This window comes from Aythya ferina (assembly GCF_964211825.1).
Source record: "Aythya ferina genome assembly, chromosome: 4".
Lineage (NCBI taxonomy): Eukaryota > Metazoa > Chordata > Aves > Anseriformes > Anatidae > Aythya > Aythya ferina.
Genome location: NC_140300.1, coordinates 1,641,221 through 1,662,331, shown reverse-complemented (window position 1 = coordinate 1,662,331; position 21,111 = coordinate 1,641,221). Strand labels below are relative to the sequence as shown.

The 21,111-nt window shown below is 46.7% G+C and overlaps 1 protein-coding gene across 8 annotated transcripts in view; it reads left to right on the top strand.

Annotated features, from left to right (window-relative positions):
• Positions 1-21,111, top strand: part of EXOC6B (exocyst complex component 6B) — a 271,298-nt gene that overhangs the window by 141,349 nt on the left and 108,838 nt on the right. For all 8 annotated transcript variants that reach the window (XM_084517013.1, XM_084517010.1, XM_084517015.1 and 5 more), the window contains 7 exons: positions 12,709-12,792; positions 12,958-13,004; positions 14,178-14,298; positions 16,758-16,829; positions 17,163-17,260; positions 17,756-17,861; positions 19,037-19,146. In XM_084517013.1, the coding sequence (XP_084373139.1) occupies positions 12,709-12,792; positions 12,958-13,004; positions 14,178-14,298; positions 16,758-16,829; positions 17,163-17,260; positions 17,756-17,861; positions 19,037-19,146 (638 nt within the window). The remainder of the gene's footprint in view (positions 1-12,708; positions 12,793-12,957; positions 13,005-14,177; positions 14,299-16,757; positions 16,830-17,162; positions 17,261-17,755; positions 17,862-19,036; positions 19,147-21,111) is intronic.

The window sequence follows — 21,111 nt, the reverse complement described above, 5'->3', positions numbered from 1 at the left end:
TGACTGGAAAGTCGAAAAGCAGGAATCAGACTGATACAGAAAAGCCATTTTGTGCTAAGAGAAGGTCTCCTGCGTGCCGGTCCTTGGAAAGCTTACAGGAAATATTCCATTAGCCGCTGGGAAGGCCAAAGGTCTCTATTTGTGTATGGTCCTGGGCACTGGCATAGCTTTTAGAAACGTACACTGTTACGTGATGTATTTTGTCATCCGAAAACACAATCAAAGCTATTAAAAATATGGAGAAATGGTTTTTGTTTGACTGCTTATCAGCGTCACCGGTCTTCTGGGTACGAACGTGCGTTGGATCCTTTGTTGTGCTGCTACCACTCAGAGATAAACTTTAGACTATTAATCACCGGCGAAGATTAGGCTCTCCAACAAATCTTAATTTGTGCATGTTGCTTTCTGCTCCTTTTGAGCAGTATTAACTCCAAGGAACTGTGAAGGCTCGAGCTGTCATCCCAGAAAAGTTTAATGTCCTTCTCGCCTTTTACAGCTCAGTGCGCTCGGCGCTTCACTTCATTTGTCAGGCACAGCAACTCCAAATTTGGAGCCCTCCTTCTTCCTAGCTATTAAAAACTACAATTTTTAAGATCAGGCAAGGCCCCCAGGGGAAATATTTTAAAGTATTGGAGTCTTTCTGCGCGTTCTTTCTGGATGAACGTATTTATTCTTAATAATTGAGGATCGATTTGATGCACACAGAAATACGGCTCGAAAAGTTTGGCCACGTGTCCAGTGCTTGGGCATGCAAAGCAACTCTTCAGCTAGGGTGATGCGATGTTCAATAGCACGTTGGGCTGGGGCAACAGCCTTCTGTTTGGTGTGGTTTCAGGGAAAGCTGCGGTCCCCAGTCCTGGCGAAATGGGAGGACAAAACAAATGACACTTGTGTAGCAGAAGCTGAAAGCCTCGCGCTGCCAAGCTCTCGTTAAATGAAGCCGGCAGCTCTGAACTGATGACTGAGCAGTAGCAAATCCGCTCTATTTTTCTACTGCTACTAAATGGAAAAGAAAATACGTCTCTGGTTGACATTTCAACCTATTAAAATGTGATGGAAGTGGGATTTGCATCTTGCGTGGCTTGGAAGATTTACTATGGCCGCTTGTCTGTCACATTAGGAGAACTCACTTCACCCTGAAAATCCCCAAATTTCACAAAAATCCTTGCCCTGAGCTGGGTGCAGCTTCCTACCTGCCCTCAGCTCCCCTCGAGGCTCAGCTGCAGTCGCCTGCACAGGGCAGGAGCAGAGCTTCTTGGAGGAGAGCAACCTTTGTGTGTAGGGAGCTTTGTTCTCCCTTTCTTCATTGGTGCACTCAATCTGAGCATGTAGCCTCAGTCCTTCCAGTTCTTCCCCCCGGATTTTGATGAGCAGCAAAGTTTCTGGGGTACGATGTTAAACCTTTCATCGGCGGCTGGACCCGGGCTTGCATTTGGGGAGAGACGGGGGGTTTTTGGTGGTGGAATTCCTTCCAGAATTGCACTTTGCAGCCCGGCAGACCCCTGCAAAGGCTCTGCTGCCTGCAGAAATAAACTTTATTGGGGGGAGAGAAAGATCCACCGCGCAGATAGAGCCGTGCTGCTGCCTTTGTCCTGCGGTTTCAGGGGGAGGTTTGCTGCGTGCTCGGCCCCGTCTGCCTTTGAAGATAAGAGCACCCCAGGCTCAGCGACCCCAGCTCTGGGCAAGTCGCTTCTTCCAGCTCTGTCAGGCAAGTGGGTTTTTTTTGGAACAGAAAATGTGGAAGTGTAATCGCCCTTTTCCTTTAGTTTTTAAAGACTTGGTCTGTTCCGATCTGTAACCTCTGTTTGCCATGAAGCTCTGACACAAGGAGCCACGGGCACTGCGAGTTTACGTGGGCACCGACAGCTCTTGGGCAAACTGATGGAAAAAAAAATCCATCCAGGGCTATTAAATAAAAATGATGCCGCTTCTGGCTCGGGCCATCCCCGCGCTGGAAGCTGAGAGCTGCTGCTGGAAAAGCCGGACTGTGCTCACCCAGGAGTTTGGAGCAGGTTTTTCCCCCGGCGCTAGGGGCAGGATGCTTGGCCGGGGCTGTGCTGGGCTCTGCCACCACGCAGCACTTGCACGTGCAGGTTTTGGAAACTGGGAAGTTCCTGCTGGCTAAATTCAGTTGTTTTTTTTTTTGTAGTTCCCCCTGAAAAACTGCCTCTGCGTGAGCCCCATGCAGGCAGGACACGGCTCCGGGCAGCTCTCAGGCACGAGAGCTCCGGGCTCTGGTGATGCCAAAGCTTTGTGAGACATCAAGATTTCTGTGCTTTTATTTAATTTAATTTTATTTATTTTATTTTATTTATTTTATTTTATTTTATTTTATTTTATTTTATTTTATTTTATTTTATTTTATTTTATTTTATTTTATTTTATTTTATTTTATTTTATTTTATTTTATTTTATTATTTTATATTTTATTAATGAGCTTGAAATACTTCTAGCTGCTGTTCAGAACTGAGGCTACCGCTCTTTTAAACCTGGGAATTTCTGAATATTCCCAGTTACGCCGGTGTAGGTAAACACGAGGGAGGTGAAAGAACTTGGGGCATTTGACAAAATATTTCTTTCCTGGACTGAGCACTTAAAGTGCACTTTATCCTCATTTTGATGCCTTTTTCCCCTGCAGTTAGAAGGGTTCGAAATACCTACTTATTTTCAGTGAAAGCTTAGGGAGCTGTGCAGCACTCTTGATTCCAGCTTCTGAGCTTTGAGGCAAAATATTTGAGACCTGGGTTAAAATCTTGAGAGTGGGGCTAGCAGCAGGAACAGCTCGCCCGGGATTTTGAGCGAAGCAGGGATGGGGATTACCTGCCCCCTTCCGCCACGCTGAAGCTGAACAGTTTGGGTGTCTCTGTGCTTTTCTTGGTTTCTCTTTTCAGAATTTAAAGCAAGTTTTTAATTCTTTTTAATTCCCATCATTCTTTTTAATTCCCATCATTCTTTTTAATTCCCATCACGTTGCCTGGTTGTTTTCTGTAGCCTCGGTGATGGTTTCCCCGTCCTAGGAAAATGGGAACCCATGATCGTGACCAAAGCTGAGATTTAGATGAAACTTTGGATTTCTCCTTCTGGCCCCTACCTCATCTAGGTTACCTGGGGAGAGGGGGAAGCGTTGGGTTTTGCTCTACCATGTGGCACCAGCATTTGGGAGCGTTGGCTGGGGAGCTGATGTGCTCTGGGCTCTGGTTCTCTGGGTCCACCTCCGTTTCTCAATTCTCTGATCTTTACCTGGGAAGCCAGCGTTTTGCTCCCCTCTGTACCCCACAGGCCCTAAAAATTCAACCTTATCACCACGTCAAAACGTTCCTCCTGTTGGGAAGCAGCTCTCAGAGGCCGAAGGGGGGCTGAATTGGCCCCAGGAGCACTCGGCTGCGGTTTCCCTCCCCTTGGACTCTCCCAAACACATCCCCACGAGCGGCCTCGGCCCGGGAGCTCCTCCGGGGCTGCCCCTTTGGCCAGCGCAGCCGGCTGCCTGTGCTCCCGGGTCAGAGGTTGGGAAAAGCAGTAGTCAATTAAAGCTTTATTAGACGGAGCTAGCAGCGCTCTGAAAGGAGCCCGCCAAGCTCCGGCCGCTAATAAAGGCTCTTTGTTAAGGTATTTAATAAATTAACACTCGGCAGCGGGCGGCCGGGGAAGGGCGATTACAAAAGCCAGGCTCGTTAATCAGCCTGTTTACCCTCATCAAACGAGCGGCTCCGTAATCTTCAGCCACCAGATTTTTTGGGAGCTGTGCGAGGCCGGGACGGAAGCGCCTCAGCGGGTCACGCCTGGGCCACGGTGTGGGGCACGCGCCAAGACAAACAGGGACGAGCGGGGCCTCTGATGAGGGCCACGGGGCAATAACGGGGTTGTGCCATCGTGGGGATCCCCCGGGCACCGCTACGCCTCGTCCCTGCCCCCTCGTCCCCATAATCTGCTTTAGTGATGCGTTTTTATCCAGCCCTCCTGCCCAGCCGTTCCCAGGCTTGAACATTAGAGGGCATCTCCTGCTCACGCTTCTTTATTTTTTATTTTATTTTTATTTTATTATTTTGTTTTGTTTTAGCGCAGCCTAATCTACAGGGCTGTCTTTAAAAAGCAAACAGAGCGTTTGACCTGCTGTGCAAATTAGCCATATGGCGAAGTGTAATATCCCGCTGACCCTCATTACCGTGCGGTATGAAAAGCTCTCCCCTTTTCACAGGCGAGCATATTAAAGCGGCCTTTTCAGCATTTTCCTCCATATAAACCTGTCTTCACTCCCCTGGCCGAGCAGTTAAAAGGCAGCTCCAGCTGCAGCCAGAAGGGTGAAATTAAAGGCTTTGCCCTCCTCGAAATGGAAAAATAGATCTCGCTTCCTAGCGGCAGGGCTGGGGAACAATACGCTGGGGTAATGGCCTGCTTTCCTGCGAGGAAGGAGCCCAGCTCCTTTGAGACAGAGATGTCCACCTCGCAGCGAGGGGAAAAAGGGGGATCCCACCCTGATGCCTGCATGGTTAACTGCCTCGTGGCCGGGCTGGGGGAGCACCGAGAGCCGTGCCAGGCCCCGCTTCCAGCACTTGTACTGGGGAAATCTCCTCCGCTTTGCTGCAAAACTTGAAAGGATCCCAGCGCATCTTCGCCCCGGAGAGAGGAAAGGGAGTGCTGGAGCTCCTTCTGGGTTGGCTTTCTGCTTGTGCAGCTCTCGATGTTTCTCAGAGTTTCTTTCAGCTGCCTGGCTGAGGACGGAGGCACGAGGAGCGCTTTGCTCCTCCGGTGTGGCCTGCAGCCGCGCTGCTTGGCCCTCCTTCGCAGTGCTCCGTCTCAGTTTTTAAGGACTTGAATTAAAGTCCACGAAGTCAGTCTGTTCCTATCGGCATGGCAAGCCCCAAAACATCAAATTTGCTTTGTGCTAATTCACCTGACACACTGAAGCCTGGGCTTTACCCATTTACAGAAGAAATGGGTTATGTTCCTCCATCTTGGGTAGCAGATGGAGGCAGGGCCTGGTAGGGCCAAGGCCAAATCCTGCCGGCGCTGGGCCGGTCAGAAGGAAACATCTCCATGTGCATGCCCACAGCCCTTTTGCTCATCAGAAGAAGCTCACAGCACAACAAGATGTTGGCCAGCAAATGGATCCAGCCAGGAGACATCAGGATGAGGGAACGGTGGCCAGGCCGTGGCCGATGGTCGCTGGGCCTCGCAGGGAGAGGCTCGCCTCCAACGTGGCGCTCGCCCTCTCTTCCCCCCACGCGATTTTCTGGTTAGCTTTATCGCTTTGTTTTCGGCACCGAGGTGGTGTTTACAGTAAACAGGCAGTTCCATCGGGCTGAGCAAGGGCCTCCTTTTTGATCCTGATTCAGCAAGGCGCTTACATGCTCGCTTTGGAGCACCTGCGTGCGTACCCGGCTGTCTCTGTAGAGTTCGTCGGGAGTGTTTATGTTTTTAAAGTTAAGCATCTGCTTAGCAGTTGGACTTCTTTGTGTTTCATTAGTGGCTACTCCTGTTCTCTTGTTCTGAGAGATCCTTCTGGCTTGTTAAATGGATTTTTCCAAGCTCATTTTTTTTTGTGTGTCTTATTTCTAACTAGCCTACAAACTTCTGCTGGGTTCAAGTGCCAACCGATTGTTTCTCCTTAAAACAAACTGCCTGTTTTAGGTAATTTGGAGGCAAAAGGTGGTTGCTTTGTAAGATTTTAGAAGTTATGTGCTGCTTTTGACAAAGTATGTCACCTCCAAAGGGCTGTCGTGAGTTGTTGACCCATCGGGACGGGGGTTGTACGTGTGGGTCTGATCCTGTGTGTGCCCACGAAACTCTGGGGTACAAGAGGGGAGTAGCAGTGAGATCCGGGTTTGATCGAGTGTCCCTTCAGCATTGATCTGATGCCAGGCATTGTTTGGCACTTTACACAAATTAAAATGAAACACTAGCTACAGGGGCCGTTTCAGCCAGGTGAGGGGTGACAAATCACAGCGCCCTTGCTCAGTGACGCAGAGGGGAAAAAATATACTGTTATGTGCTGAAATGAGACTGGGGTTGGCTGAATCGTGAATATAATCCTCAAAATGGGAGTTCTACAACAATTCTAGCCCTTGCTCCTCAGAGGACGTGACACATCAGAAATGGCTGGTGACCAGGATGTTTGGCGACTAGGCTGGGAAATAAGCCATGTATAAAAATACCTGGAGACTTCAAAATCTCCACGAAGTCCAAAATCTTCAAAATCTCTCTAGCCCAATCTCCTGCTCGGAGCAAGTCACCTGTGAGTTCTGACCAGGGTTCTCAGGACCTTATCCAGTCTGGTCTTGAAGATCTCCAGGGATGGGGACTGCAAAACCTCTCTGGGAGGTAAAAAAGGTTTGCTGTAAAAAAAGGTTTTTGTTAAAACCAGTCAAATATGTCTCTGTTTCATTTGTGCCCACTGTGTCTCTTACTGTGCACCACCATGAACAGCCAGCCTGGCTCCATCTTCTCGGTGACCTCCTTGTAGATATCGGAAGGCTGCTATGAGATCTCCACATGTTTCTGGCTGCTTTTGCAGCAGGGACACACTGCTGGTTCAGGTTCAGTTTGCTGTGTCCCAAAACTTAGGGACCTTACCCACAGCAGTGCTCTTAAAGCAGCTGTGCTCGGGCTGTGTTGCTGTAAGAGGCTCCAGGGATCTTCCTTTCCCAGGTGTGTGACTTGGCATTGCCTTGTTGAATTTCATCATGTTCTTGTTGGCTTGTTCCTCCAGCCTGTTGAGACCCCTGCCCTCGAGCATATTGACTTTATCCCCAGTCTGGTTTCATCTAGAAAGCAGTTGAGGCCATGTCCATGGCCTCCTGCAGGTAATTCAAGATGCCAAGGAAGGCAGGTCCCAGAACCCCCATTGTGGTTCTCCACTTGTTAGAGGCCTCCATGTAGAGCGTGACCCATTAACCACAACCTTCAGGCCCCCGCCATCCAACCAGGTATTTACCCATTGAGCTGATCCGTCATTCAAGATGATGTCTTGGATACACTGATTTGGATTTTGGGAGCTCCACATTTAATTCTCCTTGTGAACAAGGAGAAAAGTAAAACACTGAGCTGCTTCTCAGGAAACCTTAGTGCAACCCCTTGAGGTGCCTGGAGAGGAGTAGAGCTGCTGATCTCTGGCTCACTGTGCTTTTGTGAGATGCTGTGGAAGTCTCTTTTAAAAGCAGGAGAATTCCCAAACCATGTGACTGAGAATTTTTGTGGACCCAAGTCAAAGGAGGATGAACAGCCCGTGAAGGCCAGAGATAAATCTAAGAGAAGTCCAGATCATGCAGTAGCAAGTACTAATACATTACTAAATCTAGGTGGATCATGGGTTGAAGATTCTCGCCAAAAAGACAACCAGAGTCATCGCTGGCTGTGTGCTTAAACCAGAGCTACAGTGCTGAGAGTGGCGTGGTTCACGCTCCTCGGTGGATTTGAAGGTTGGCCTGAGTGAATGGGGAGCTGTTTCTGCTCGTCTTGTGTATGTGGTTACCTGGTGTCCATACGCTGAACTAATACAACTTGGGTTTGTCAAGGCAGGAATCTGCTTGGCGTATAGATTTGGTGTGTTCTCACACATCACCTTGCTTACTTGGTAATGGCATTTTTGGGGAATTTTTGGGGAATGTTGCCAGGGCACAGCCAGTGATGTCCCTGTGGGAGGGATGGGTTATCGGCGGCACGTATTGCCCAGTTGTACACAGCTGGTAAATTTGCATTGCATTAAGTACTTGGAGTGGATTTCTGCTTCCAAGCTAGCAGAAGTTTATTAACCCAGAATACGTCTACATGTTCTGAATCAAAAAAGTCCCATTTTACTGGGCATTTTAATTATTTTTTTGAGGACAATAGCAGAATAAAGCTTAGAGCATGCTTTTCCCATGTAATTCACAACTAGATTTGCTTTCAGCTCTCTGCCGCTCCTGTGTTATGAAACTTTTTGTCTTTTTTTCAGCTGTTGTTTTTGCATTCTTGTGATTATATTCTGTTTTCCCTTATGTTGGAGCTCATCTACGATCTTAATTATCTGCCTCTCATTGCCAACTCTGTGAACTCTGCAGCTAATTTGAGAAGGAAAATTTTGCCTGGTAATTTTAAAAATATGAGGCATTATTGAGGGTTTTTCCTGGACCGGTGATTAGAACAAAAGTCTAGTTTGGAAGTGTAGCTTTGGACTCTTCCCGCTTGCTTAAATAGAGAGAATGAAAAGTGGGGGAAACCTGTTGTAATTAAAACTAAATGAGTAAATGAGAAAAGGACCTCCTTCTCTGCTCCCCAGCATGATTTCCTTACAGTTTGGATTGAGTTTACACGAAGCAGAGCCTCTCTAATGATCTGTGTTAGCCGTGTCTCGTTTCTGTAGAAGTTCCCTGGTGAATTTGGGAGTCAGAGAGGCTGGGGCTGGGACCTGCTCCCTGCAGCAAACAGCCCTCCGTGTGCCACGTGCTGCGTGAGATCTGCGTGTGCCTCACGGGTTTCCTTCCGGAAGAAAAACATGTTGCAGGTGCAGCAAGAAAAAATAGCTACTTTTAAGAGAAAAGGGAAAAGAAATAAAAGAAGTTGGGTTGTTTCCCATTGAGGGGACATGGCAGGCAGGAATTTGACATGTACACGCACAGATCTGTGCTTATGGACTCACATGGTTCAGCTTGGTTCAGGTGCTTTTAGCGAAGCATTGGCTGATGAAGGCAGTGTTGGGCTCAAGTACGGTGCCATGCTGAAACACTCGGGAGATTTGGGGAATAAATCTTTTATTCTGGCAGTTCCCTGCCTGGGCAGATGGTGGTGGACCTGCCCACGCTTCTGGTGGCTGCTACCAGGGGCTGAGCCCGGCTGAGCAGCCTGGTGATGCTCTCAGCCACCTCTCCCGATACCTTGCGTACAGCATGCAGGTCCCAAGCCTTGTCTTTGAAAACTGGAGGTAATGACAGGATTGGTTAAATGTGGGAAAAACCGCCAGGCCTGAGGCTGTGAGAGGAGAATTGGATCAAAGTGTAACTACTCCGTGGTGTTTCCAGATGAGTAGTCTATAAAACATGGGGTCTTGTAGTCTGTTCTGGGTATTTTTTTGGTGTGGTTTCTTTCTGTTTGTTTGGTTTTTTGTTTGTTTGGTTCTTTTTTTTTTCTTCTGCTTTTTTTTTTTTTTTTTTTTTTTTTTTTTTTTACCCAGAGGAAAATGATATTAAAATAGAGTGCATAGAAGAGGAATAATATTATCTGAAGACCTGATAAGTTGTATTGTCCTAAGTAGGTCAAATGTGGGAAACTGGGTGGTCTAGCTCAAACTGCCACCAAGGGGAAGAAAGACTTCCCGTTCTTGAGAAAATGTAATACATGAGCGATGAAAAGGTCTAGGGGGATGATGGAGGAATGCGCTTAAGAGAAAAGGATGAAATAGTGGACAAGAAAAATGTGAATAGTGTCAAGAGAGATTTTTGGGAGGAGAAGTTCTTCTTTGGAACAGGCTCTCAAGAGAGAGTCCCTCATTCTTGGGCCATTCAGAAAAGGCTGAAGAAGGAAAAGGCAGGGAACAGTGCATTGGACGGGAGAGGGCTTTGGTCAAATTGGCAGGTCTCGGGGCCATAAATTTTAGGGAAATTGTTAAAGTGTGAATATGGCCTACATTTTTTGGGAATGCTTTCAAAGGGCTTTGCTGTTCCTTCTCCTCTATAGCCATTTGTGGGGTTGGAACAAGGCAGACCTGGCATCCAAAGCCTCCCAGGCACCCTGTGGGGCTGAAGGGCCTTCTCAACGAGGGGGAGGCAGGTTTGTAGGGAATCCTTCATACGATATCTCCAGCCCAGCTCAGATCACTCTTGCTTCTAGTGTCTGTGGAAAACTTCTCCTGATAAACTGCAATCCAAATTAATTTAATGTTTGGAGAATGTGACTATAAAATCGGTTCAAATGCCTCGCTTTCCTCAAGCCACCAGTAAAACAGGGACATAAATCATTTTCAAAAAATATCGCCTTGTGGTGTGTCCTTGGTGACTGAGGAGCCGAAAAGTGGGGTCGGTGGGTTCAGCTCTGAGCCTGGGGGGACACATACATGACCCCACCTGGGGACTTCTGCCTCTCCCACCACCTGGTGACGGCCTGAGGAGAATTTGGTCACGCCATGAGGAGAATTTCGTCACGCCACGGGGAGAAGTTTTGTCACGAGGTGAACAGGCCCCGGGGGAGGCCTTGTGGTGTTGGGGGAGGACGTCAGGGCCGTGCTGGAAGCAGAGCCCCATGAGGGTTGACTTGTTGGCCTTCCAAAAGAAATGTGTGACAAGGGTGGGGTGAGCAGGGAGGAACTCTGCTCGCTGCCATTAGAAAGCTCACTCAGAGGGAAGAGGGAAAGTGATTTCAGCTGAACTGAATTGCTGTGGCGTAGTCCTAGCAGAAAGCTTCAAAATCTGGTGCTAAAATAGCTGATTGGTTTCAGACCGGCCTTCTGCTCCTGATGAACTGCTTTCCGAGCTTCCAGTAAGTCCAGGAGGTCTTGCGTAGCTTGGGGAGATGGCAGCTTATGCATGTTCAGTAATGAGGAGTTAATTACTTGCTGACTGCCATGAGATGTTGCGTAAAGTCACTCATGGTGGCTGGCGTGAGCGGCCCTCAGCGGTGCTCAGGGCGACCTTCTGTGGGCTCCTGGTGCTGGACATTAAGGGATTAGGGGTTAAGGGGAAAAAAGGACTCTGGTTTTGAGTTCACATCACAAGTTTACCAGCAGTGGGCTGCCCTAAATTAGCAAGTAGCCTCAATCCAGAGTTGCAGCGATGCTACCAGAGAGGAGTTGCTGCCATGCTCAGGATGGAGATGACCAGGGTTCTTCTCCCACTTGTGTAGGGTTTGAGAGGTGAGGCAGAACAAGATTTAATTAATATCTAAAGTCAGCACACCTTGTGTGCAGGTCCTCAAAGGAGGCTGCTGCTTAGCTTGCTAGAAATTGTAGCGATCCTCCTCATTCTGGGTTTAATCTGTAAATCGCTGACTTCTGGCTCGCGGCCCTTCCCTTTCTAGGGGGAAGTAGAAGAAAGGCCAACTTTTGAGAAAATCAGGAAGACATGCAGCATGGTATGGGAAAAGCTGGTTCCCAGATTTTCTGAAAAGCTTTCAGTTTAAAATGTCAGATTGCTTGTAAATTCAAGCTGGTGCTTAACCTGATTGCTGGAGAAAGGCTCTGCTCTGTACCCAGTATGGAGTTGTCCCTTACTGGGGTTTTGACCCCAGTGATATTGGGATGGATGTGCCCTGTGTGGGCTGGGGATTGCTCTCCCCGTGCACCAGCTGTGCTCTGTGTCGATATTCCCCCCAATATCCAGCTACATTAAAAACTACAGCTCAGAGGTAGTAGAAATGCATATAATGTGTGTTTTTGGTTAAATTTTAGCACCACTGAGGACAGCAGTCCCAGGTGGTGTAGCTGCTGGGCAGACCAGCGAGGCAAAATTTGTGCTTAAGCCTCAAGCTCTGAACTGTGGAAGAAAAGGAGCAAGTTGGGCTAAAACCCTGCAAAGGCTAATAGCAGAAATTTTCAAAGTCCCCTTTAGCTGAGGGCTTTTTAAGGCAGCCTGGTTGTATAATGACAGAGGAGCTGGAGAATCGTTCAGTTGGCATGGGATTTTCTTATTTATTTATTTATTTTCTTGGTAGAAGAGGTTGATGTCTGGGGCCTTTCTCGGGCAGGTGATATTTGTTGTTGTGTTTTGTTTGTTTTGTGAATTCCAAATGAGATTTTGGCTCCTACCAGTTCAAAGCAAGGCTTTGTCCCTTCTCTGAAGTGTTTATAATCCAATTTCAGACATAAAACAGGGCGGGCGTGGGGGAGGGAGGAACAGGCAGGGATAAAACAGCGAGGTTTTACATAGCCTAGGGGACCTGGGCGGTAGGCGGACGTCTGAACGGTTCAGCAGGTAGATGGCATTTGAGGATCCTCTCGGTTGCTTTGCCGTGCCTGGGCGGGGATGCTCAGATGCAGCTCGGGTTGGTAAAACCAAACCACCTACAAAGGAACAGCTTCAACCACCAGCCACGAGGCCGGGCCCCCTCTGCCCTGCTGGGTGTAGGTGGGCAGTGCTCGTGGAGGGGAGCTTGGGTGTTCGGGTTTTGGGAGTAACCGGCTCTCATCTGGAGCCTCAGACCCCATGCGGGGTGAGGCACGGTAAAAATGGGAGAGGAAGAGCTCAAAAAAACATTTACTTTTTTCTTCATATGCTGACTACTCTAATAAAATTGATACTACCCACACAAGTATGTTTCTGTTAAATTCTCTGACGTGTGGGGCTTTGCATCATTCTGCACCTGGAAGCCAGGGCTAGAATTTCTGCCACTCCTTCTGGCATTGTTTGTCCCCTCTTTATATTTTCTGCAGTAGAAATCTGGTTGTTTCACTGTCCCCATGGTTAAGTAAATCTGATGTTTGTCTGTGTTATGGTTTGGTAAAGAAGTGGGTTGATATTGGCACCAATTAATACTGGCACCATATGCGAAATATGCCCAGTGATACTGGAAAATGGATCCAGAAATGCTCACTAGATACTCAGGTACCTGGACACTTGTTTTTTTTCACTCAGTGTTTACTGTAAAATTCTTCTTCGTCAGGTATGTGGATCATTTAGCAGGAAAATGTTACACAGGTATGCAGGAGGAAAGTGTGATTCGCATCTTTGATGCGGTGTGTTTTATGTGTAATTCAACGATTAATGCGAAGGCTGCCTAATTGAATTCGTCTGCTCTGTTTTCCAGGGTGCCCGAGAAACCTTTGAGAACTACTACAGGAAGCAGAGAAGAAAACAAGCCAGATTGGTCCTGCAGCCTCCTTCCAACATGGTACGATCGTCCCCTGCCTTCAGTGGTCAGGGCTGCTCTGCCTAATAAAGGAGCTGAGGGTTGTCTCTGTGCACATTGTTCCTTGTGGGTGGTCTCTTATTTGTTTCCCTTTTTGCTGTCCTTCTTTGTTTTAATTTTTGCTCACTTTTTTCTTTTCTTTTTCAGCATGAAACTTTAGATGGCTACAGGAAGTATTTTAATCAAATTGTAGGGTAGGTATCCTTTTTTATACACACGCTTGCTAAATATGTGTGCACTGTGTTGTTGAGTAGCCCAGAAAGAAAGAGAGAGGAGGAAATATTGATTTTTTTTTGACAGCCCTTCAAGGGAGCCCAACCAGGAAAAGAGCTTGGTGAACTTTGCTGTGTCGCTGGTGTGAGCGCTGAGGAACCTGTCAGCTCTTGCACCAGCAAGCACATTTCTGGGAATTTGAGGGAAAATAGGCTCTGTGGACTATGTGCAGCTACTTGCCCCACTAATGAGGTGAATAGGCCCTCTGCCTTAATTATTCTTTAATATTTGATAATTATTTTCTTATTTTCGTGCTAAAGGAGGTGATTCTCAAGTGACTGTTTTGCCTCTGTTCCTATGAACTTATTGCAGTCAAATTTGACACAAGTCATCCAAAACCAACTGAGGTCTCAGTGGAGACAACCTAAGACCATTGATCTAGAAAAAAGAGGGTACAAGGTTGAAATTTCTTCAGGAAAGACTGATGATAATCATTTCAGCTTGTAATTGTGACCCTTGTGAGCTCAGTGTGTGCTGCCGACCTCCTAACACAGCTTCAGGTTCCTGGGCTGGGTTTTCCCTACGAAACACAGCTGAGGTTTTGTGCAGTAGTGTTTAATATGTTTTTTTGTGACGCTCGCTCCCTGAAACATGCTGCTGCTTTTTGAGCAGCCTGTTTGATAAATGGGCACTGGAGTGAACTGATTGCCTCTAAATGGTTGGGAGCGCGCGGTGTCTCGGGGCGCGAGGGAGTGTTTTCCCTGCAGTGAAGGTGTTTTCCCTGCAGTTAACCAATTGTAACACGATTGCTGCTGGCTGGGGCAGAGTTTAATCAGCGGTTCTTGTTCAAATAACAGGGTGGAGAAGTTCTGCCTTTGTGTATACACAGAGATGCAGCACCAGGAATAACTAGACTTTGGCTCACTTCTATAACGCAGCGAAACATCTTAGAAAATAGCGTGTTGTTAAAAATAGGCGAAGAAAATATTGAGTGTTGTCTATATTTGGAACAAATACTGCACATCTGAGCTTGCTCTGGAGATTTGTGCATGTGCAAATTCTGCACGTCCCTCACATACAGTGTTTGCAGATCTCCCCTTATGTCTCGAAACCTGTAACTTTTGATAACAGTGCCATTTTCTCCTCTCCGCTAGGTTTTTTGTAGTTGAAGATCACATCTTGCATACAACGCAGGGCTTGGTAAATAGAGCCTATATTGATGAGCTGTGGGAGATGGCGTTATCAAAAACCATTGCAGCGCTAAGGACGCATTCAGTAAGTAAAAGCCCCAGATTGTTCAGCTGTTGCTTGAGTTTGGCTTGACATGCTGGAAATACTGGCTTTTACAGTAGTTTTCTTTGTTTTGCCTCTTTGCCAATGACTCTTTTTTAAACAATAGAGGGAAGATACACTGCTATTTCCCCAAAAGGTTTCTTCGGCTTTTTTGGACTCCTGATGCACTGCACTTTCCTTCTGCCAAGCTTGCAATATTTTGGGGGACTGCAAATAAGAAAGCAGTGGTTCAGTATTTTCCGTTACTCGGCTCCTCACTTTTGCAAAGCACCAGCAGAGGGAGTTGGTTTGTCCTGGAATACTGGGGAAAAAAGTGTCGGTATTTGGCACGCTCAACCATGACCCTGTTAGATATTCCTTTAAAATTAATGGCAGTGAATGGATTGCTATCAAACTATAAATCATTGTGCTCGAAAAGACACTAACTAGCTTTTTTATTCTTTAATCCTGAAAGACATTTGGAAAAATTACTTATCACTTTGGTATTTTTCTGCTTAAGCAAAGAAAAAAAAATATAAAAAAATAATAATAATAACAAAAAACAAAGCCAACTGCAAAAAATGTACAGTTCTCCTCCAGTTTTGCATGACCTGATATCATGTTGCACTGTTTCAGCTGGGAACACTTGAGTGTTTTGCTGTTTCATAGCTTACTGAAAAGTCACCCTATTGGTTAACGGGATGAAAAAATTGCGTTTGGCCATAAAAGAAAAACTGTTAATGACTTTCCCTAAGTCTCTTTTCAAATTGTTGGGACATTTTCTCCGGAAAAACAAAATACTAAATCATCGAAATCCCATTGTTGCTCCTGGGACGGCAGCGCCATCTGAAAGCAAGAGGATGCTGCGGGGTCGTGGTGTTGCAGGCGTGCAGCTAACGTGCATGGGATGCCCGTGGTACCCGAGCAGTACAGTGTCGCTGTTGCCCGCCCAGATAAACTTACAATTTCTACGTGGAGGCACAATGTACTGCTTCCTCAAACCACGCTGAGTTTTACATTTACGTGCCCTTGACCTTGGCTTTACCGGGGCAGGTGGGAGTGCTGTGGGCTACAGACCAAGGGTTTGTGGGGTGAGCAATCACTGGGGCTTCCCAGGAAGCTGTGTTTTTGTATGGCACAGCACTTCGGGCAACTGGAATGCCACCTCCTTCCTCTAAGGCTTCCATCTTACAGAAGGGGATGAGCACAGAGGTATAGTTTATTTTTTAGAAGAATTTTCTGCTGGCACAATAGCCACGAGAGGAAAACGAGCACAAACATTATGTTTGTCAGTTTTACCAGCTTCGTTGCCATGAGCAGTTGTTTGAAGTGATGCCAGACTTACAGCACAAAGTGGCCGCCAGATTTTTTTTTTCCAGTAATCATACAATTTGCCACAATTTCTCAATGCTGTCCTTGTGGTCACCACTGACATCTCTACAGACCAGTGCCGTCCATCCCATGTGGCTGTTGAGACTGGATGGAAGGCCGTCAGCTGGTGAGGCTGTTCCACTTCTTCCCACTCCGCCAAACTTGTGCCTGGATTTTCTTCCTTGCTGTAGACCGGGACATCTTTTATCACTTCTGATAGCTTTAGGGCATTATCTTTCTTTCTGACTTTCTTTTTTGGACAGTGGAATGGAAAATGTGTCTCTTCCAGTCTTTCACATTGATTAATGGAGTCATTCCTCCTTGAGTTTCCAGTGAACTTTAAATCTCAGTTTCTTTTTCCAGCATATGATCACTGATTCTATATTTGGTCAGAGTCTGTCTGAAACTTTGCATATTTCAGCATATTTCAGTGAGGTTTTCTGCTGGTGTGCAGATAGGGTACGACTTGTGGGTGATGTAAGGTGTCTCCGGGGTGATGCTCAGGGCTGTCGCGGGGGGTGCAGTGGTGTCTTTTGAGCTTCAAGCAGTGTCCTGACCCGCAATAAATACTCGTGCTGTAGCTCGGACTGTTAATGTTGCTGAAACATAGGCATGCAACGTGTTTTTCCTCAGCCTGAACTTTCCACTTAGCAATGCAGCCTTCACGTGGGGCTTGGGGATGCCTCCCTGCAATGCTTCATTACCGTTAGACACAACACACTAAATATTACATGAGGTGCTGCTGTCTTCTTGGCATGACAGTGCGCTGATTTGCTTCATCTCCTCTCGCTTCCCCAGCAGCTCCTGGGTAATCTTAGAAACACTTCAGGTATCTCTAGAGCAACCGAGATCCTTATTCATCATGGAGAGCCTCAAGAGCAGTGCGTTACAAGGAGAGATACCCTTATCAGCGTGCCTTCCCCTGCCCTGTAAGACGTTAAGGCATGGGCTGCATGATAAAAGCAGCTGATCCTAAGAGTGAATGGTGTGTCTACGTATTATCGCTTGAGCGATAACTCAGGAGGACTGAGGGCAGTATTTTCCTGCGTGCTGTGGTTAAAAACGTGTTTTTATTTCCCCCTTATTTGCAGTCCTATTGCTCGGACCCGAGCCTGGTGTTAGACTTGAAGAACCTCATCGTCCTCTTTGCAGACACACTCCAGGTAGGTGGCTGTGGTCTGGCAATCTCAGCGCCCACTGGCAGCCCACGGGCTGGTCTGCTCCGCAGGCAAGGACCAAGAATCAGCTGCCGTGCTGAGCACCCACGCTGAGCACAGCCCAGCTTGTCGGGGAACTAAGCCTTTAATCTCCCTTGGTGCTACTGCCTCAGTAAATCATCCCCTAAATCCTTCTGCCTTCGCTGTGCACGTTTGCAGTTGTACTGGGGGAGAATTTGCTCACGTGCTCCCTGTTAAGTGCAGAAAATGCTGTTCAGCGCCCTGCTGGTGACTTCTTCTTATCTGATGTAGTCACTCTCTTCCTCTGCTCCACTGCAGGGATATGGCTTCCCAGTGAACCAGCTCTTTGACATGCTGCTGGAGATCCAAGACCAGTATAGTGAAACCCTGCTGAAGAAATGGACAGGAGTTTTCAGGTATGAAGTAGTTTAAGCAAACTCGTGAGACGTACCTTACAAAGTAGTTTTAAGCAATAAATAAAAATCTTACATTAAAAAAGAGACTAGCAAGTTCATGCCTAAATTTTGGGCAGTGGTAGACTTCAGTCTGGGCTCTCCTTGGACCCGGGAAAGCCCGTTACAGTTGTGGGGATCATGCGTGCAGTAAGATTTGTGCAGTAAATCCATGCACTCCAGAGGTTTAACATCTTAGAGAGGTAAGGTTTTAGTTTCATTACTGAGCCCACTCGACAGTCAGTAGGTGAATGGATGCAAAAAGCATGTGCTGCAACTTTTTGGGGTCACATTTTAGACTGGCATGTATTTATGAAGAGCCTTTTAACTAGCAGATCTGAAAAATTGTGCTTGGTCTGTCTTCACAGAGCATTGGCTTTTGTGGTGAAGAGATCAGTGATGTTTCTGTTTGCAGGAAGGGTTTCTGTAGCTGCATTTCTAACTTTTTTTCTTTTCCAGAAATATACTTGATTCAGATAACTACAGTCCCATCCCGGTGACAAATGAAGAGATGTATAAGAAAATAGTTGGACAGTTCCCATTCCAGGATGCAGAACTTGAAAAGGTAAACTTAAAGGAGGAAACCAGCATGGCACGTCTCCTGATGCACTAAAACCCCACACCTTGTTTGCTGGCATGGAGAACTAAAAATTAAAAGGTCAAAAACCCACAAAACCAAACAAACAAAAAGAGAAAAGAACAAATATACTTTCCATGTGTTGCATTTCTTCTGGCATGGGGGAGGAATACCTCATCAATTTTGTTTTCAGATCACAATGTACTATTGCAGTTCGGCATCGCTTGCAGTAGATGGGGGAGAGACAAAAAATCTGCTTCCATTGGTATTTTAGTCCCATTTTATGAACCATGCTATTGACCTTTTTTTTTTGTTGTTGTTTTAATCTAATAGTTAAAAAAGAAAAGACATCAGCCCAACAGAAAACAGAAGGTGGTATATCTTGGCTTTTGTAAAAGTGCGTGCTTGCAAAACCCAACAGTGTAGCCAAATTTGACCTAGCCAGTGTCCCTTAAAAGCATGCTTGGCCTTGTGCTCCACATCTGGCAGCCAGCGAGCTGCGAGCCTGGCGAACTTAATTATGACTGGGAGGGCTTTCGATCCAAGTCAAGTGTTTAGATTTCAGAAAGTCTGTGTCCTTCCCTAAAACTGTGTCATGGGATCCAGGTTCTTACTGTTAGGCTCTGCAGCTCCCAGCCGTGTCTGTGCTGTGGGTAAAAGCTGGCTCGTAAAAATTTGGTTCAAGGGAGAGGACATCTGTTTCATCTGGGCTTTTGGTGTGGTAAGCAAGTGCTCACCTTGGGCAGTGCCTGGGGAGGTGACCAAGCAAAACGCCTTGCACGTGGTGGGAAATAAAGGAGTTCTCTGACAGGGTTTTGTCATATGAGTAAGGGAGTTGGGAAAGGGAACGAGAGGAGCTTTGTGCTGCCTGCTCCCTTCTAGCTACAAGTCTCCTTCCAGCCCATTTCAGACTCCAAATCCCTTATGCACCCATGTGCCATTTGTAAGTGATTATCTGGTCTTTCACTTGGCTGAAATGTTTATATAATATACAATAAATGCTGGCTTGTTGTTTCATTGCTGGACTTAGCTAAATATTAGAATTAATTTGGCTGCTTGGAACATGTTGCTGGAAAGCAGTCGTCACTCCGGGCTGGCTGTGAGAGCGATTCTCCCTCTTAAAGATCTGCTCTTTGACTTCAATTCTCTCCTGTATTTTACAGCAACCATTTCCAAAGAAGTTCCCCTTTTCTGAGTTTGTGCCTAAAGTTTACAATCAGATTAAGGAATTCATCTACGCCTGTCTGAAGTTTTCAGAAGACCTTCACCTGAGGTATGGGACGATTGTGCTACCGGCTGTGATATGGAAGTTTTGTTGGCACTGAACGATCTCAGCATGGTTAAAATATGAATTCTCTTCCTAAACCACCCATGCCACTCAGTTGCTTGGATATACGTTGTCCAGGCTGGAGGTGGCTGCTGCTCTCCTTGGAGCGGTGGCATCTTTTTTGTACAAAGGGCTGGCTAAGTCTTAAAATAAATACATAGATAAATAAATAGATAGATAAATAAATAAATAAATAAATAAATAAATAAAAAGCCTCATGCTAGGTCAATAAAGTAAGAGAGGGCCTTTCCCTCTGAGACATTTCTGAGTCACTCATATTGAACGGATGAATCTGGTTGTCCCAAGGAAGATCAGGTCGGCGCCTGGCACCTTGTCTGCAGCTGCCTCGTGGCTTCCCCAGCCTGTCCCTCCAGGAGCATGTTGGTGACAAAACTCAAGGTTTTAATTTGCCCTCTCTGTTAGTGAATGTTGGCTTCTGGTTTGGGGGTTGTGATTGTTCTTATTTCCCACGGGAGATTATCGATAAATCAGATTATTTGTAGATATTTGTGGATTTTTTTTAAGCCTCAAAAATATTTTGTTTATCATCCTTTCTGCATCCCAAGGCTCCCACATGCTGGTTTTGCTTCTGTGTGTGCGGAAGACAGCTATATTAGCCAGGAACTGCAAGTTGCTGCTCTCTTTTTACACCCAGTAATGTTTTTACCTTGGTAGAAGTATATAAATAAATATCGAGAGCCTTCTCCCCTCTGACTGTTGGTAGAGCTGCACCAGGCTGTACGTGGGGTTTTGCCTCCCTGGGCAGCCTCCAGACCTGACAACAAATACTGCCCCCGTGCTATTGTGAAGCTAGGGCTGTAATTTAGGGACTCACCAGATATTTTGGTGCCTACACAAGGCTCTTTGAGGTTTCAATCTCTTCTTTGGGAGAGGGGTGGTAATTTTGAGAGCTTCTTTCTCTCCATCCTCTCCGGGACGTGGCAGCTGTTAGCTGGCATGGAAGCACGGGACTTTTTTCCCCCCTCTTCAGCCTCAGCCTTTCACTGGTGGCAGGTTGTTCTCTTCGGTGCCTCCCAAGGCTCTTAACCCACGGGTCACCATGAAATGTCTCGGTTTCTGAAGCCGCCGGAATGGTCCGATTTCACACGGCTGCTGGTTTCACCGAGCCCCTCCGTTGGCACTTCCCTTGTGACTTTTGTGCCCTTCACCATTACGGAGGTGATTGGGTTTGTCAGGGAATGGCAGAAAAGTGTTCCCTTGGGGCCCTGCTCTGGGGTCCCCCCGGACAAGTTATTAAAATTCCTTTCGACATTGGATTTTCCAGCCCTTTTCGAGGAGTGGTTTGGGGCTGGGGGAGGGGAGCCGAGCTCTTGGCTTTTCTAGCCAAACATTTGGAATATTTCTCTGAAAACCCCTGTTGACACTTTCTTCATTTCACCCTGACAGCTTGAATTAGGTTTTATTAGGAAGCTTGGCTACAAAGCCGGCAGCAAGTTTTCTTTCTCTTCTCTTTCTTGTTCTTCTTTGGTTGTCATTTACCTTGCACCCTGGAGTGATTGGGGTCAGCCCGTCAGTCACGGGAGGCCTGAAGGTCATGACTACTGCCATGGGATATGGGACATCAGCTGTCACCAGCCCAGACAGTTTGCTTAACTACTCCGCGGTCTTTTCCTGAAGAACAGAGCCCATGGCAGAAAAACGGAGCTCGTGTTTTTTTCTAATTATTATTTTAAACCAGCTCCCTGTGTTTGTTGGACAGGAGCGTTCTCCTTTATGCTGATACGCTTCTGAGACTTGTTTTGCTTTTTGAAGTATTTGAAGACAATTTGGAGCTCACCGCACATTTACGGGGGTTGCGAATTCTTTTGGTTTGGCTCTATTAATTTGATTAGGGGAAAGAAAACCTCCTTTATCCTGTCAACAGTTCTCCCGTCGGTAAAAAGCGCGTCT